The 16,032-nt window shown below is 36.9% G+C and overlaps 2 protein-coding genes and 1 long non-coding RNA gene across 3 annotated transcripts; 2 read left to right on the top strand and 1 right to left on the bottom strand.

The window, feature by feature from the left end:
- Window positions 1-1,475: 1,475 nt before the first annotated feature.
- Window positions 1,476-15,609, bottom strand: LOC129792058 (uncharacterized). Its single transcript, XR_008750775.1, has 4 exons — window positions 15,299-15,609; window positions 6,792-6,858; window positions 2,287-2,466; window positions 1,476-2,172 (listed from the first exon to the last, which is right to left on the bottom strand). It is a non-coding gene; the product is annotated as an uncharacterized LOC129792058 (long non-coding RNA).
- On the top strand, window positions 2,408-11,966 carry LOC129792050 (palmitoleoyl-protein carboxylesterase NOTUM). Its single transcript, XM_055830753.1, has 6 exons — window positions 2,408-2,845; window positions 8,230-8,578; window positions 8,695-8,991; window positions 9,191-9,397; window positions 9,462-9,890; window positions 9,987-11,966. Exons 1-6 carry the CDS (start codon window positions 2,819-2,821, stop codon window positions 10,427-10,429), a joined length of 1,752 nt encoding a protein of 583 aa, XP_055686728.1. The 5' UTR covers window positions 2,408-2,818; the 3' UTR covers window positions 10,430-11,966.
- LOC129792051 (uncharacterized) lies at window positions 12,838-15,247 on the top strand. Its single transcript, XM_055830754.1, has one exon. The coding sequence runs from the start codon at window positions 13,399-13,401 to the stop codon at window positions 14,716-14,718; it is 1,320 nt and encodes a 439-aa protein (XP_055686729.1). The 5' UTR covers window positions 12,838-13,398; the 3' UTR covers window positions 14,719-15,247.
- Window positions 15,610-16,032: the final 423 nt, after the last annotated feature.

The following is a 16,032-nucleotide window of genomic DNA, read 5'->3' as shown; positions in this document are numbered from 1 at the left end:
TGATCTCCTTTATATTGGTGTGTTGATAAAATTAAAATTAAATCTCTCTTTGGCTAAGCTGTGGAGGTGCTGGAGGGGGTGATGATGAGGAATTGGAGAAAAACATCCAAGAGGGATTTAATTTGTTTGGGTGACGAAAAATATATGAAGTCTGGGAACATCAAACAAACGAAAACAACCCATTGAACGCGGCAGGAGGAAGAGCAAATTCCTTCACTTATGGCCTCGACGGGATTAATGAAGACGCCCGTCTTTTGGGCGCGCGAGCATTTGATTTTGTAAAATGGGATTGGAGACCCCTTGCTGGGGTGCTTCGTGAAAAATCCCCACGTGCCCGTGTGGAAATTCCACAAAATTCGTGTGGCTTGGATGAAGAAGAAACCCCATGGGGGGATGAAAAAAATAAGTAGGTACATACCAAGTAATTGGGATGATTCGACAGGAAATCATTGTTTATAATTTATTCACCTTTTCCGCTGATTAAATCCCCCTCCCAGAAGTCTTCAGAGAAAATACTTATCAACACTTTCACACCATTTTGTCAGGATCATTGGGGATTTTCCTGGAAAACACAAGAAATTCAACTTAAATTCCTTACAACAATGAACTGAACCAAATTTTATTATTTTACAAGAGAAGCAATAATGAAAATTCCATGCAGTAAAAATTAAAATATGTAGCTGAAGTGAATAATTTACGATCTCACTCGCAAGAAAACGAATATTTTTGCCAATATTTCACTCTGCGTGGAGGTATTTTGGAGTAAAATCTCTGTGATTAACATTCACAACTGGCGATTGACTGGAATGTGTGGAATTTAGAGAGACATGAAAGTTATGTAGAATTAAATTATGTATGTATCTTATGGGGTTGATATTTGGCTCGTATAAATTGATTAGTTTATCCTTAGAATTTGCTTTGGTCAATTTGTTAAATTGAATATTTCTGAAATATTAGCTCATAAAATCGGTTAAATTAACTTTAGAATTAAAGTTTTCTTAACAATGAAAACAGTTTATATTTTTAAAAGAAAATTAATTATTCGGAGATCAAACGAAAGATTCTTAGCAGATCATTCTTATTGGAACGCAGTTTCAGCTTTTTCTCTGGAAAATTTTACCTTAATTTACTTAAAAGTTAATTAATTAATATGATTTTCCGGGTTTTTCGTCGGTAAAGTGAGGGTTTCTCACCCAGAAAAACTCACGTTTTCCAGAGCTTTCGGCTCCGTTCGGAGCCTTCTTCAGTGGCTACAGAGAGAAGGAATTTATTTACAAATATTTTCTACAAAACAAGACAATTTTCCACTCACTTAAAAGTGATTAATTAAATAATTAATTAATTAAATTAATTAAAATTAATTTTCATCATTTTCACAGAGTTTTAAAGAAGCTTCTAAAATTGCTCTAATTTTGCTTCTAATTTCAAAGCTCTTTCAATTTTATTAATTCCATTCCGATCTGTTGGTAAAATGGCAATTCTTGCACAGCAGTGGGTGCTTTGGTGCTCTTTGATATCTCGTCAGTAATGTTTACAAAATAACCGCGTTGTCTGCACACGGAGGATGGGTAAGCCCACGGAGCCGATGAATTATTTGTGCGCATGATGATCAAGTGGCGCGCACAATCGGGCCCCAAAGTCGGGGAGTTTTGTTACTATTTGCACGGTGTAAACAGTCACGTTGTATTTGTGCATCAATTGCTTTTGGGTTGAATGTGTGTACAAATGGGGGGAGACTCGGCATGGATTGTATGTTGGCGGGGAATGAATGCTATTTTATCATTTTATGAATGAACGAATGGAGCACTCTTGTGTATAATTGTTTCCACATATGTACATTCTTCTCCTTTATAATGTTTATCTAATGCTGTCTCACAGTTTTTTTTTCTTCTTCTCAACTTACCCACATGCTGGATGGCTTAAGTAAGAGATCACGAGAAGATGAATTTTCTCCTGGATATTGTAGGAAAATTAATTTAAAATAAATCTGGGAAATGGGAAATCCAGCTTCAAACAAGTGGTTAATCCTTTGGATCTCTATTGTCCTTCCTCTTTATCCCTCCAAGGAATAAAAGAGTTAAGGGGAAAAAATGAGATCCCACCAACACGACCAATGTTTCATCCACTTTGAGCGCCCACAGTCTCGCAGAGAATATGTATCTCGCTCAGAAACTGAACCAATAACCGAAAGGCAAAAGAAGTTGAAAAGAAAATAAAAATATATATAACAAATTTGTAAGATGAGTTGCCGCGCATTTCCTCCGTGTTCGGCACAACTCTACTCACTTAGTCTCGAACTGTTGGCGCGACAAGATGTGCCTGAACGTGGTTCTCCGCTTTCCTTTCGCTTCTTACAGACAACACGGCAAGTGATCAGTAATTTCTTATGGTGATCGTTCCCTCTCTCAAGTGATCGCTCACACATTTTGCCCTTTGATGGTGAAGAAAAGTCACATTGAAGAGTTTCTAGAGCATTCAAAAAGGAAGTTTTTCAATAAAAGAAGTGATTAGTGATTAAAGAATAAAAAAAACAGGATTTTCTATGAAATTAAAATAATTTAGTGATAAGTTGCTTTAAGGAAAGAAAAAGAAAACCAGAAAATTGTGCAAAAGAATCCTTGCAAGACTTTTCAAAAGACTTGAAGAACAAATAATCCTTCCCAAAAATAATTTTAAAATCCATCGTGTTCATTTCTTAAGAAATTCGTGTGCTCAAGAAATCAAAAAAAAACCTGGGAATTGAATTAATTTCATTGAGCATTGAAGGTGTGTTGCAAAGTGCATAGTTAGTGCCAATTTTGATGAAATCAATGCAAAAATGTGGAGTAATTTATTCCTCATTAAGGTAAGATCTCATTGTGCTCAAGAAAAACTCTACAAAAATCTCATAAATTCAAGAAGAAAAAAGCAAAATAAGAAAAAAAATCGTTGTGTGAAAGATCAAGAGTTTGTGGTGTGAGAGAGAAATGAAATGTTTGGATTCACGCACGCTTCATACCAAAAATTCCCGACCTAACGCAATGAAAAGTGGAGAACACATCAATTATTTAGCCAGATTCCACAGAGTCTTTTGTACTTTGTTGTTTTTTCTTTTCTTTTTATTATTCGCACAACAATTTAGCGACATTCTTCGGCAATTTCTGCTGTGTGGTGCCACACATTGCAAAATCACATCAAACCCACCAAGTTTTTATCAATCTACCTCAAATATATAGAAGAAGAAAAGTATATAAAGTGAAAATTCTGAGATCCAAATCAGTGTGATAAAAAAATAAATAAAATCAACATAATAAAAGAATTTTTGATAAGAATGCAATTATTTAGATTAAGTTGACCTCACTATTGAAATTAGAATGTGATTTAATACAATTTATTGAAGGCAAGAACGTAAATTAAGGAAATATTATGGATTATAACGTTTAATTCAAGTCAAATAATTACGAACGTTTTCAAGAAAGTTTTGATCAGCTTATTTTCAAGATGAATTTTCTGCATGTCCAACAGATCATCAAGAAGAAATTCTAAAACAACAATAAATAATTAATTAAATTCATCAAAGAAAGAAATAAAAAGAAAAAGATAAAAACTTTGAATAGTTTACAATCACATCTATCCAGGCTTTATCTTGTGATTAGGATCATTTCCTGTGTTGTTCCTTCTCAATCAATCAAAGATGTGGATAAATAAATTGATATCAATCAGAATTTGCAGAGAAAGCAAAATTAATCGTATATCAATTTGTCATGGACCACATTATGTTGCTTTTCAGAGCTTTCAGAGCTTTCAGAGCTTTTGAAAATAAATTTACAATCATTCTCATTATGAGAATATTTAAGAATTTTTTAAATCACGATAAGAATAGGAAAGAATTCTCGATTTTTCATTTAAATGAGAATATTTAAGATTTTGTAGAGGTAGAATAAAAAGGATTATTTAAATAATACGTCTTCTTATAAACTTACTAAAGTATAGAAAAAATCTCATCTTCTTTAAGAAAATTCTTTGATGAAAAGGTGCTTATTCATTCTGTATGGGAAACCCTCCATTCGCGAATACAATTAAAATTTAATTGAAAATGATTAAGAAATCCTCGGAGACATCCCATTAGAAACTAGAGTCTGCTGGAAAATACCGGGGAAGAATAAATGGATAAAAATGCAAAAAATGACGTCACTAATGTGATTTTTGTTCCTTTTATAGCATAAATATTAATGCTTTTAAAAGAATTTCACTTAAAACAAAAAAAATTAAGAGAATTTTTTCAATAAATAAAATATAAAGTAATTTTCATCATTGCAACTGCAGCTCACGTATAGGTGTTTTAGGTGGCGTAAAATTGCGTAAAATGCAAAAGATAACGTAAAGAAAATCAGGGATTTGAAACTAAAGAGAGTAAAAGAGAGAGAGAGAGAGTTCTCGAAGGACTTCTCCTGCACATGAGTTATAACCACTGGAGTACATAATCAAGGGAGCCGACAAACGAACAGCAATTTTATGCTTCACCGCATAAATTGGGGCTCGGTGGTGGGAAGAGGGAGGTACATGGAGAAGCCGAAAAGAGAGAATCACCGCAAACAGGTGCTGATTTATAGCAGAGTGTGAGTTTGGTCGGTTTAGAGAGAGGGCAAACCCATAAAAAAGGGCCATGGAGAGGTGAAGAAAAAAAACTGCCACAATCAGAGAGCAATAATGTTGAGTAAGAAATCGTGTGTGTGCCCAACAAAGGCTATACGCGATATTTATCACACTCTGGAGGGAGCCCCATACGCTCCCAGTACACACTGTGCAGGACTGTCCGCCCCCCGATCACCCCACTGGAGGAGATCTCTTTTTACGAGCTAAAAGTGCTGCTCCTCTTACGCCAAAAGCCTCCAACACATTGTGGCGGCAAACAATTGAAGGAGGTGGATTTAAGAAAAAAAGAATTGCGCGCCTCTTTTTGTAACCCGCGTGCAATGGTGGTGTAGCTCTTTCATCAATGAGCATCCGTTTTTGCGCCTCTCAGCATCTCGTGTTTCCTTCTCATATATATTTTGATCTACACACATCATAGCAAGAAAGAAAAAAATACGAGGCACTATAAGAAAAAAATAATAATAAACCTAATGATAATAGGAGAGTACGCTGGAAGAGGCCCAATTGGTGTGTGAGTGTGTAAGAAAAGATGCTGAGGCTGCAAACTTGAGGAAGGAAAAAAAAGGAAGCAACAAGGAATAGACGGGAGATCAGGGAGAAAAAAAGAAGTCGGCAGACTTTGATTATTATTTGGGTACAACGAAGAGAGAAAGATGGGAACCGAGAACAGGTGCAAAATCTGCACATTTTCTCTTATCTATTTCGCACCACCAGACAACATCAGAAGCATTGAAGATGAAATGAAAGGTTGCAGATTTAAGTATTAAAAAAAATCAATGTGAATTTCTCTAAAGAAGAACTTGGAAGTTATTTATAGATTTTCATTAAAAGAAAATAAAAATAAATAATGAAAGAAGTTCCGAAAGAAAAACTTCTCCCATATTGCCGAATTTAAATCCTTTAAATGTAATATTTTGTGCATAAACTCCTTTGAAAGAAATTATTTGAAATATCTGAAAAATTCTCAAGAATAAGAAAATCAAAGAATTTTACAAGATTTTCATACAAAATTTCTTTCCTTTTGAACAAATTCTAAAAAAATGGGGTCGATTCTGTTAAAAAATCTTTTTTTTCTTACAACTTAAAACTAAAAGCCCTTCTTAAAAGTTTTTTTATTAAAGATTTTGTCAGGTGATGTTTTTAAATCGTTCTATAAAATAAAGAATTTATCATTCTAGGAAACAGTGAGAAAGATCTTTAAAGAGCCTCAGAAAAGTAATTTTTCTCTAAAATTCTCTAAAAACATGATTAAAGTGTCAAAATCTTAGATTTTTCATAAAATACGAAAATTCTCATAACTAACGAATTGTAAGAAAAGAAAATAAAAGATTTTTAATAGAATCCACCTCAAAAGATTCTAAAATTCTTAATAAAAAAAATTAAGAAAATGCAGCAAAAAAAAAACAAGAGATCTTTTTTTTTCTAATGGCACGAAATCCATTCCATTTGGTATTTGTTCAGCAATAATTGCATAAAAAAAGAGTGAGAATCATTTATTTTGAGAATGCATCTTGTGGCGCTCAATTTTTCAATGTTAAAATGTATATAGTGCGCGTATGCGTCCAATGAGCTGACCGCGAGGTACCCAATGCAACCGAAACGGGGTACTATCGCGCCGGGAAGAGGTGCATGCGGACAAAAAGAGAGAGAAGGGATGGTATGAAATGAAATGCGAAGCGCCGCGGCACCATTAAAGGCGCACATTTATCGAGGAATCATCACTTTGGCTGCTTCTGCACCAACAGTCTCTCCATTTTCTCCGTTTTTAAGTATTATGCCTTTTGAAATGTCTTCGACTAATTAATTATGTTATATAGATTATCGCATGGGTTTAACCGTAAAGCCAGCGCCGAACCGCTCATGAAAGCTACCTGCAATCGGAGATAAAAAGTAATTAAAGGGTATTTGTCATTTTCTTCGTGTCTCTCTCTGCCTCCTCGCGCTCATTCCAAAAAAAATACCCACCGATCGTATTTTCTTCGATAGATCATGCCCTGACTTGAGAGCTTGGTGCAAGAGGAAACCATCTCTCATGGGCTCTCCTGGGCTCGTGGAATTAATATAAAATTACACGTAAATTAAATTTTTGTTTGGATGTAGAAAAAATATTTAAATTCTTTTGAGATTCTCATGATTTAATGGAAAATTGAACTTACATGTTCCTGTTTCCGCTGGGAAGATCAATTGAAAAATATTTGACTATAAAATTACAGGCAGAAGACACTGAAATGGAAGAAAAAATGTTAAAAAGAATTAGCAATTCGCTGCATTTTCTTAAGATAAATATCCTCAAAACAGGCAAAATTGTTAAAGGAAAATCTTTATTGCAATAAATTCATTTTCAATTGCACGATTTAATTACAGGTAATAAAATTCATGCGTGGTGTAATTTAACACCAAAAGCACCAACCTCTGCACCGATCGCGGAGTGTTGGCGCATTCAAAAGAAGTTGCTTTGGGTCGTGCGATCGCGCAAAGTACCCACAATTGGACGGGCTATTAAATGATCAATTAATGGGCGGGAGGACGGGTTGGCGGGACGAGAAGGATTTTTCCCCCATAGTCCCCTATTAATCCTATTTGGCGCGCACCGTGTGCCCTCCTTGTGATCTTTGGCGCGTTCTCGATCGAATCTCGCAATGCACGGTGGGGATTTTTATTGTAACCACCGCGCAGCAATACAGACACGCTCTCGGCGGGATCGCGGCTGCTGTTGTGCTGCTGATGATGATAGCCCCGAGACTCGAAGAACGTAAACAGGTAAACAGTGTTTTGGCGGAGTCTTTGATCAGAATGCGAGCAAGGAGCTGGTCATTACATCAAAGTGAATTGCCGCCGTTTGCACCAGCCAAACATTCCATCTCACTTCCACACACGCTCACTGTTTCACTCCAGCTCGCGCCCCGATGCTTCTTCTTGAGGTTGTCTCTTCAATTCTTCCTCCACGTGCGCTCTCTCCTTCTCTCTTCCACATCTTCAGCTCATCCCCCGCGCTCGTACATCCCTGATGGATTTTTTTTGCGCCATTGAGTGTGAAATAAGATCGTTTCGTCTTCTGACAAATGTCCCCAGCACATCTCCATTTCCTCAACTTCTCCCCATTGTTGCACTTCCCTTCATTCTTTTTTTTATTCTAGAGAATAAATAATAAATAAATTTTAGATTTTTTTCTTTCCTTAAATTCTATTAAATCCTGATCGAATGATAAATTAATTCTCCTTTAATTAATTTTTTCTTTGATTAATTTTCAAATAAAAAAATGTAAAGAAATCATTTCTTTCAATTTAAGAATTTAATTAAAAAGAAGGTTCTTTTTTAAAAAAGGAAAATCCCTTTAAATTCATTTAATTCTCTTTGATTTGGCTGTCGCTCCAAGACAGAAAGAAACTGCAACAATGTTACCAAAAGGGGAGTTGATGAAGTGATTTAAAAAGCAGTTTAATCTTCCACTAAAAATTTGTGAATTTTTCACCATAAAAAAGATAAAGAGATTAACATTCACGGAAGCCGCCGCCCCGGGGTCGTAAAGCACAACAGCAAAATTTTTGGACGAGAATCTTTGCGCCAGATAAAACCGTTGGCTTTATTTTGCAGATTCTTCTCACATTGACCACATTCATCGACCACATTCCCGCCTCTGAGGCCGCAGCTGTTCGGCAGAATTCCATCCTCATCGAAAGCAACTCCGTACAGCGTGTGGTAGGTGAAACGCAACGCACAGAGGCGCGCGGTTTGAAGCGTGTCTTTCTATCCAACAGAACAGTGGCATGCAATGATGGCTCACAAGCGGGTTTCTACCTCCGACGTTCGGCTGTTTTCTCACGCAGATGGATTGTCTACCTCGAGGGTGGGATGTACTGCTATGATTACAAATCCTGCCGGGATCGTTGGCTCAATGCACGCAATCTCATGACATCAGCTCAGTGGACAGACACGAAAGAGGGTGAGTTGGTATAGTTATGCACGGAGTATGCGGTCTGCATATGATTCATGCAACATTTTCACATGCATATGCTTCATGAAAATTAAAATAATTATTTTTCAATTATTTCTTTCCAGTGGGGGGTATCCTTTCACCGCATCCAGATGAGAATCCCTACTGGCATGATGCAAATCATGTAATTGTACCCTACTGCAGCAGTGATTCGTGGAGTGGAACAAAATCCATTCCAGACACAAGAGATGGATGGCGTTTTATGGGATCCCTGATTGTTAAGCAGGTCATTGCTGATCTGATCCCATTGGGATTGGGCAACACACAGGGTGCTGAACTCCTTCTTGCTGGCTCATCAGCCGGTGGTGTCGGTGTTATGCTCAATTTGGATAAAATTCGACATTTTCTTGTTCAGGAAAGAGGTAAAAAATTAAATCTTTTTGCCTTTTCCAGGGGGTATCCGACTCTTGCCACTCGCGGTGCACTTCCTGCCAGTTTTTCATTGCCACTCTTGCCACTCTTGCCACTCGCGGTGCAGTCTCGCGGTACATTCTAAGCATAGTCGGTTACCCCCTGGCCTTTTCTTTGCATTTTTCTTAAAGAATTTTAATGTCATTTAAGGATTGAGGGTGACAGTGAGGGGTATCAGTGATTCAGGATGGTTCCTCGATCGTGAACCTTATGTACCAGGTGCCATAGCATCGACAGATGTTGTAAAGCAGGGTTGGAATTTGTGGAATGGTGCTGTTCCTGAGGCATGCCGAAAGAAGCATTCACGTGAACCGTGGCGCTGCTACTTTGGACATCGTCTATATCCAACACTAAAAGGTACTCGGTGAAGATGATTCCTTCATTCGAGAATTCAGGAAAATTAAAATTTATTTATTTTCAGCTCCCCTATTTGTGTTTCAATGGCTTTTCGATGAGGAGCAGATGAAGGCTGACGGTGTGTGGGCTCCTAAATCACCTCAGCAATGGGACTACATCCATGGCATGGGTAATGCCCTGAGGGATTCCCTGGAGAATGTTACAGCAGTCTTTGCACCGTCGTGCATTGGGCATTCAGTACTCAATAATCGCGATTGGCTGCACATTCGTGTCAATAATATTTCCCTGTCGGATGCCCTAAAGTGTTGGGAGCAGTCAACGCAGAAAATCCGCCGGAAACCCAGAACAAAAGAGGAGCGTGAGAGAAGAAGATTACGAAGGCAGAAGCAGGAGGAGAGACGGCTCAAGAGGCTCCAGAAGAAATTGCGGGAGAATGAAGAACGAAAAGCAAAGGGACAGGGAAAGAAGGCCAAAAAGAATAAGAAAAATCAAGGTAATGATCACTCTGTCCTTTACCCAGAATTTAGGGAATTTTCCACATTTCATTAAGAAAAAAACTACAATAATTAATTCTGAATTGATTTTCCAGATCGCAAAAATCCCAATCGTCCCACGAAGATACCAAAGCGCCATTCACAGCACAATCTCAATGCCCTACTCTTGCCCAAAAGCCCAACGGAAGGTGATGATTTCACGGGATACGTGCAGGATGAGGCAAATGCGACGCAGTCAAAGCGACAACGGAAACGACGCAAAAATCAGAAGCGTCGCCATCAGCAGAATAATCATCAGGAAGCCCAGAAAAGTAGTCCAGATACGGAAAAGTGCACAGCATTGCGTCTCCTGGAGCGCTGTAGTTGGCCCCAGTGCAACCACTCATGCCCAACATTCACAAATCCCGTCACAGGGAAGAAGATGACTGATCTGGAACTTCTCTCGTCCTTTGGGATGGAAGTCGAAGCGGCTGCTTCGGCTCTCGGTGTGGACATGCAAACGCTCAAGAACATGGATCTCATCACCGTTCTCACGTAGTCCACCGATCCATGGTATGCGCAGAAGAAAAAAATCTCACATGAGGAGTTTACAGAGGACACACACCGGGGGCTGTTCGATGAATCTCACAACTTCGGGGAATACACTGAAACTCCTTGTTCAGGGTGTTCTAGTCAATTTGTACTTTTTTTTTACATACATACTTCATTACTAGGAGATTAGAAAAGATTTTTTTTGCATTTGATGGGAAAGAAAGCACACAGTATTTAGCGATGGGAGGGGATGCAGAGAAAATTATTCAAGAAATATAATTTCCTCTAAAACATTAAAGTTTGCAAAAGGGATCAAATTTTATTTCCTGTAAATAGTAAAGATTTGACACGGAAATTGTTCCTGCAGAGTTTTTCCAAGATGGCGTAGGGTAACGGTTGAAATTCAAAACAAGAGATCCTTGATAGATTTTTTTATGAAGCTAATCCTGTATTTTTGAGGTTCTTTTGATTAGAAAACTTTAAATGAGCATAAAAAAAACATTTTTTTATTATATGAAAGTGTTGATTTGAAAAGGATCCTTAAAACAAAATGGCGTCCAAGAATTTCTTAAATAAAAATCAATCTATTGAAGGAAATCTTTCAACACTCTGTGGCAAATGTTGAAACTCTGCAGAAAATAGCGAAAAAAACTCGAATAAAATGGCAAAATGTCTTCATAAGTTATAAAATGTAACAATTTAATTTATTTATTTTAATTTTAAGATTTTTTTAAAATGTAATTTAAATGCGAGAAAATCTTTGTGAAAAAGGTTTTTCCCATTCTAACAAAGACTGTCGCCTGTTTTGTTTTTTTTAACGATGCCTTTTTCATAATTGTTTTATGAGTATTTTGAGGTTTTTTTATTACCTATTTATAAATTAATTTTTTTAAGGGGCAAAGACTCCCGCGCCCACGATAAGAGAGATTAAATCAGAATAATGCGCGCGTCTTGCGCAAAATAAAACGGAAGTATTTTAAATTAAAATTGAAACAAGAGCTTATTATCTACCTCAGGAATAAGATTAATTAATTATTTTTTTTGTGTATAAAGTATGAAGATTCATTGTTTCTTTCACCTCACACAGGAATTGTTATTGTGCTTAAATGAACGATAAGAATATTGAGAGAAAAAAAGGAAATAAAATAAAATAGTACCTGTCTTTAGTCATTTAATTCCATTTTTTTGCGTAATAAAAACACTGCAAATTAATTTAAAAGAAAAAATACTCGCCGTCGTCTGAGACACGGGTATTGCGAGAAAATCCATTTTGTTCTTTATTTAATTTAAAAAAAAATCATTTACTCAATACCTCAAAATTAAGACGAAACTCTCACGCAGAAAACCCCACACAACACGTAAAATAAATTATTAATTTAATTCTATACTCTCTAAGTTTATTTAAGCAAAAATGAATAAAAAATAAAATCTTGTATTGATGTACATAGCTGGAAGTTAAGATGAAATTCTTTATTTGTAAACATAAAAAATGGGAAAAAGAAGTATTTTTCCCTCCTAAATAAAATGATTGCCTAAAGAAAAAATTATAATTGCGTCCAATTCATCCTTCAAACAATTATTCAATGAAGAATGTTTTAGCGAATGAGGAAGTTCCTGATCTGTGTGTTCTTGCTTGGTTTTGGTAGTCACTGCGCGTCTATACCAAACATTAGTCAAGCATTAGACGCAACGTTGTGAAATAGAAATGTTTTATATGAATAGATGAAGGGCTCTAACGATGCGTGAAGATAGACAAAAGACCACGAAGAAAAAAAAAGAACGGATGGCAAATTTTATTCACGCGCATTTTTTTGTTTTGGACCATTTTGCGCATTTTGCGTTCTTCGAGGGAGATGAGTTCACAGGAAATGCTTTGATTGCTCTCATTTAGCCAAAATTGTGAAGGAGTTAGTCATCTCACAGCTCTCACAGAGATGAAGGAATTAATTTTTGTCAACCACAAATCCTCCTTTGAATTGAAAAAGATATTTTTGAAAATATTTTAGCTACAAGGTGGTCGCAAAATTATATTTCAGCGTCAGAGAATTATTTTATTTTGCAAATTAAACTAAAAATTCAAATTGAAAATTAAATTAGGTATTGATTTGCAATGATAAAATAAAGAAAAAAATCCCAAAAGTGACGTCATTCTTTACATTTTTAAGCAAATTTTTGTTCATATATTTTTAGCAGCTGATCCAGAAAAGGAAAATGATTATTTTAAAGGTTTCTTACCTATTCTTTATAATATAACGCGTGTCCTGATTTTTTCCTAGAATGAAGGATTTTTCCTACAGGAAGCGGGTAAACTCCTTTGATTTATTTTTAACAATGATGTAGTATTGAATAAATCATTCCTCGTATGTGCAAAACGATTATAGCTTCTTGTTTATTAAATAAAAAAAAATGTTTAAAGACAACAAAGTTTTATTTTAAATATAAAATCTTTTCTTAGGAATTAATGAATAATTCCTCCGAGAAAGAATTTCTTCTGAAGAAATTATTAAATAAATACTTACATATCAATTGTAGATTAGTCAAATATTTAAAGAAAGTAAGCATACCTACTTATTGCTAAATTCTATGAAATAATTCTTTATCAGGAAGGTGTGTTTATTTTTTTGGCACAACAATTTATTACTTACTCTACTTTTTGATACAAACGTAACAAGTCCACTGATAAAGTCCCTAATCGCGCAAATTTAATATTTTGGAGATCATAAAAATATATTTTTAGATGCTCTAATTCATAATTTTCTTGTAATAAAAATTAATTTGAAGCTCTTCTTTCAAACAAATAAAATATTCTGTCTCTCGGAGCCATTGTCCGGAAGCAATCTTTTGAGTAATCTTCATATGCACAGCACCCCGGTGCGTGGGCGTCAATTTAGCAAATTAATTCAATTCTCAAGATTCCCCCTTAATTCATTTTGTCCAGCTGAATCTCCTCGAGAATCATCATCAGTCTGATGTGCGATGTTGCGCGAGAAGTTGATCGTTGTATTGCTGGTCGTATTGGGGGTTGCTGATGCTGCTCCTCCGTGTAGCATTTACCTCACCCTCACCCCATTGGCGAGGAGTGCTGAGGAGAGATTCCTCGAAGTGAACTGGGGTAGTGCGTGTGAGGAGAAAATGTGGATTGGGGTATTCCAGAAGAATCCCTCACTGTACAATGAGCAACCCATCTACTACCTTGAAACTCACGGGCAACCATCAGGCTATGAGTTGACGAGTATTCAGCTGGGACGTTTAGATTTACCCAAAGAATGGGAGAGTCCTGCTGGGGAGAAGAAGAACTTCCACACCGAATGTTTGCCATACTTTGTTGCTGGCTTCCGGGGGGATGATCTTGTGTCGCTGGATTGCCTGAAGATTCAACCACAGTGGCAGACACAGATGAAGGATCGTATTGGCAACATTCCTCTGCGGAAGCTCTTCATTCCCGGAACTCACTGCTCAGGATGCTACATGAATGACACACAGACTCGGATGCAGCTCCTGCGACATTTTATCTTCCCGCAGGATTTTGATGTGTGGACACAGCTAGTCTTTGGGGTACGCTACCTGGATGTGAGTGTTGGCTACCACAACAATGAGAAGACACGTGAAAAATTCTGGATTGTTGCTGATAACATCATTGTCTCACCGCTAGACAAACTCCTCGAGGATGTTAAGAGATTCATTGAAGTTAGCGGAGAAGTTGTAATCCTGGATTTCAGGGACTTCCCATTGGGTTTCCTTAGCTCGGGAACTATGGCAGAGAGACACAATGAATTTGTGGAATATCTCGAGCGAGAGCTCAAAGATGTAGCTCTTCCGCGGCAGGATGGACGGGAATCCTTTGATTTTACACTAAATGAAATTCAATCCATGGGAAAGACTCTCATTGTAACGTATGGGATACCAGGATTAGCTGAGAAGAGTCAGTACCTGTGGAGGTGCTGGGAAGGGCACACAAGTGCATCACTTATGGATTCAGAAATGACGGAATATGTGAGGAATCTCTTTGGGCGAAGGAACACGCCGGGCATGGAAGTTCCAGACATTGGATGGGTATTCTACGGGATCCAATCAATTGAAAGTTACGTGGGTAGTTCGAGAAAAATTCAATCAGCTCGCGAGAGAGCTGCAGCAATCAATAGGAATCTCACAACATGGTTGAGTGGTCCATGGGGACTCAATGCCAATGCCGTGGCCATTGATTTTATTCTCTCATCGAATCTCCTGGACATTGCTCTCCATACAAATCGTCACAAAGCCCATAAGGCATCAGATCTCCTCAACATGGACTATTAGAACCATCCAATTTCTGCTGCTAATCCTTCTCTGACTGTGTGGCAATGACCTTCCAAAGGCAGGCAGCCCAATGGAACCTCCCGCGCCACCCTCCTCAACGGCAAAAAAATTCCAAGTGAATGGAATTTTTCTCTCTGTCTCTAAACAGCCTTGCACCGACAACGACCTCCGGTATGCAGCCGATCTATTCTATATTTACAAGCAAATTGGCGGCGACATTCACTCCTCACTGGGTCACATCGTTTAAATGTTCTCAAACGTGGCGAGTTCACCTTCTAACTATAAAAGCTACAAGAATTCCATGCGCCAATTTCATTAAGCTCGCGATGGGCGGCAAATCCACGAAGAGCTTTTATTTTTTAGTGGTTTTATCTGAATTTTTTTTCAGCATTTTATAGCCCAAATTATATAATGATTGTTGAAATAGGTAAATTTTAACGTGTATCATATGCACAAGTGCATTCCAGAGTAGTTGATTGTATAAATTAAAGATTAGGAGTGAAAATTAAAAGATTTTTTTTATTCCAAACTCTTTTTTATTAATTTAAATTAATAAAAAAACGTTGAAAAATGGACCTACCTTTGACTTCGTTTTTTTTGGGGTTCTGCTGGCTGTTCTAGGCTCTAGAAAATCAGCTCCGGATCATCACAAAATCGATGCATCAAATAATTTTCTCATCCGGCATTTTTTTTCTGAAATATTGCAAGAAAACAATTCTTATTGAACGTGAAAATAAAAAAAAAATAAAATGTGAAAGAAAAAATATTGTCCATTAATGTTTTTTCAGGCCTGAGGAAGGAGAAATAAAGCTCCGAAACGTAGCAAAGATAATAAACGAGGAATTTCAAAAAAGGTCAGATCCCGCGTTTGACTCCCACAACATTAAAAATTGACCGAATCTCCAATATTAAAATAATATTGTAGCCAAAAAATCTTAAAACATTTTCCAAAAAAGACAAAAAACAGAGTATTGACGTCATTCTTCACGTTTTTGGGTAGATTTTTGCCAACTTATTAGAAAAGAATTTCTCCTATTTTTATCCATCCATAAGATTTACGTCTCTGTTTATTTCCTAAAAAAAATTAGGTTTTCAACACAAAAACAGGTAAACTCCTTTGTCGATCTTTAATCTATAAATGCAAAAATTGACCGCATTTCTTAACTCTGTTGCAAAATGAAGTGAAATACTTTGAATTTGCATTCCCACGAGTAGACAACTCCACTATAGAACGTGCCTCTGGGCAAGAAAACTCGCAGGCAAATCAGCTTTCGTGGCATATCTTGAGGTCGATAAGAGAACACCACATTCACA

The sequence above is a fragment of the Lutzomyia longipalpis genome, chromosome 3 (assembly GCF_024334085.1).
Source record: "Lutzomyia longipalpis isolate SR_M1_2022 chromosome 3, ASM2433408v1".
NCBI lineage: Eukaryota > Metazoa > Arthropoda > Insecta > Diptera > Psychodidae > Lutzomyia > Lutzomyia longipalpis.
This window is presented reverse-complemented; position numbering and strand designations above follow the sequence as displayed.

Bases quoted from the DNA above. Each gene is read 5' to 3' on its own strand.
- LOC129792051 (XM_055830754.1), top strand. From the start codon at position 13,399: ATGTTGCGCGAGAAGTTGATCGTTGTATTGCTGGTCGTATTGGGGGTT.
- LOC129792050 (XM_055830753.1), top strand. From the start codon at position 2,819: ATGTGGAGTAATTTATTCCTCATTAAG. The intron at 2,846-8,229 runs GTAAGATCTCAT...TTTATTTTGCAG, and splicing joins GTAATTTATTCCTCATTAAG to ATTCTTCTCACATTGACCAC. The intron at 9,891-9,986 runs GTAATGATCACT...TTGATTTTCCAG, and splicing joins AAAGAATAAGAAAAATCAAG to ATCGCAAAAATCCCAATCGT.